Raw genomic sequence first — 1,674 nt, 5'->3', positions numbered from 1 at the left:
CACTGCCTCCCAGATTCCTAATCCTTAAATACTTATGACAGTCTGCTGAGCCAGGTCATGATCAAGTCAACCTCAATCCTCCAGGAAGGCCCAACATTCTGTTTGGCCCCTCACTAGGAGTCAAACATATATAAAAACTACTTCAGTTCTTCAGCTCCCTCGAAACCATTTTTCCACTCCTAAAAAATGAATAGGATATCTCACCATCACATCTTTTCCCTAATTTTTTATAATGGACATGGATTATTTTTATACTGTGAAAAAGCTATTTTTTTGAATAGTAAAGTTACTTAATCTTCAATCTTCTCTTCCTCAAAAGTGGAATTTTGTCCTGAATTCCCTAAGAAAACAAAATATTTGCATGACATGTTAGTAAGAGAAGCAACTGGCTGAGTTTTAGGAATGAAATACAAATTAGTCCACTAAGAGAAAATTTCCTGCCTTCTCTCTTCAAAATTTCCCTCCTTCTTAATCACACTTAACCCAAAGCTATTTAAGGTGTAAACTGAAATATTTTTAAAAATCTATGGCTTCTTGTCAGAATGGATGTCCATAGAGCCCACACTCCTTCAATTGGGATAGCCTTTGAGAGTACCTATTTAGATCTTGGTCTAGGACCACAACCATGTGATGCCATAGCTTTCCCATTTTGGTTCCTCTGGTATATTACCTAATAGAGGATGTAATAGTCCCTTTACAAAATAACAAATGTAAGTGAAAATTGGGTTGGGTTCATACCTGGCCAGCTGGCTGGCATTATTTCTCTCATCTTTATTCCTTACGTAGATCAGCTTAAGTCAGAACCGTTACAGCATTTTTAAAAAGATGCCTCTGGATTTTACTTTCTTCACTGCCTCTAAAGAGGCTCCACAGAGTCGGGGCGACGGGCTTTCCGTCCTAGAACCATGGCCCAGTTTGTCCGTAACCTCGCGGAGAAGGCCCCGGTGCTGGTCAGAACTGCTGTGACTTACTCGAAGCTTCGATTGGCCACATTTTGGCACTATGCCAAGGTTGAGCTGGTTCCTCCAACCCCTGCTGAGATCCCTACAGCTATTCAGAGCTTGAAAAAAATTATCAATAGTGCTCAAACTGGTAGCTTCAAACAGCTCACAGTTAAGGAAGCTCTACTGAATGGTTTGGTGGCCACTGAGGTGTGGATGTGGTTTTATGTTGGCGAGATCATAGGCAATCGTGGCATCATTGGCTATAATGTTTGAAGACCAATCATTGCTTTGTTATTTGGGTGTTCTTGGACCATGTGTGAGCAGACTGCTATTTGAATAAAATAAGACAATGTGTCAAAATCAGTGTTTCTCTGTCAAGCACTACATGGAAGGTCACAATTTCTCTTGATATTAAGTTGGGTTGTCTTTTGCTTTAATACATTAATACAGCTCTAAATGCATGTCTTTGCTTAGCCTGCAATTGGAAAGGATAGATATGAATATACCAACCTGGTGCATGTATATATGAGGATAGCATTTTACTTTGAAGGCTTGAAATAAATGATATTTAAGCTTAATTTTAGAAAAGTTGGGGAAAGGCTTTGAGAAAACAAGAACTTGTTCCAGTAGGAGAAAAATAATACCATGTGCCAAACATGGTATATACTAGTTAAATCACCTAGTATAAAGAATACAATTTGGACTGTTTTTCTTTGCTAAAATCAGAGAA

At 38.7% G+C, this 1,674-nt stretch overlaps 1 protein-coding gene across 1 annotated transcript; it reads left to right on the top strand.

Moving 5' to 3' along the window:
• Positions 1 to 879: 879 nt before the first annotated feature.
• LOC132360586 (ATP synthase subunit g, mitochondrial-like) lies at positions 880 to 1,304 on the top strand. The gene has a single exon (XM_059915666.1). It carries the CDS (start codon positions 906 to 908, stop codon positions 1,215 to 1,217), a length of 312 nt encoding a protein of 103 aa, XP_059771649.1. The 5' UTR covers positions 880 to 905; the 3' UTR covers positions 1,218 to 1,304.
• Positions 1,305 to 1,674: the final 370 nt, after the last annotated feature.

Source organism: Balaenoptera ricei, chromosome 2 (assembly GCF_028023285.1).
Source record: "Balaenoptera ricei isolate mBalRic1 chromosome 2, mBalRic1.hap2, whole genome shotgun sequence".
Lineage (NCBI taxonomy): Eukaryota > Metazoa > Chordata > Mammalia > Artiodactyla > Balaenopteridae > Balaenoptera > Balaenoptera ricei.
This window is presented reverse-complemented; position numbering and strand designations above follow the sequence as displayed.

What these genes read in the sequence shown, in the direction of transcription:
- LOC132360586 (XM_059915666.1), top strand. Translation starts at nt 906, where the DNA reads ATGGCCCAGTTTGTCCGTAACCTCGCGGAGAAGGCCCCGGTGCTGGTC.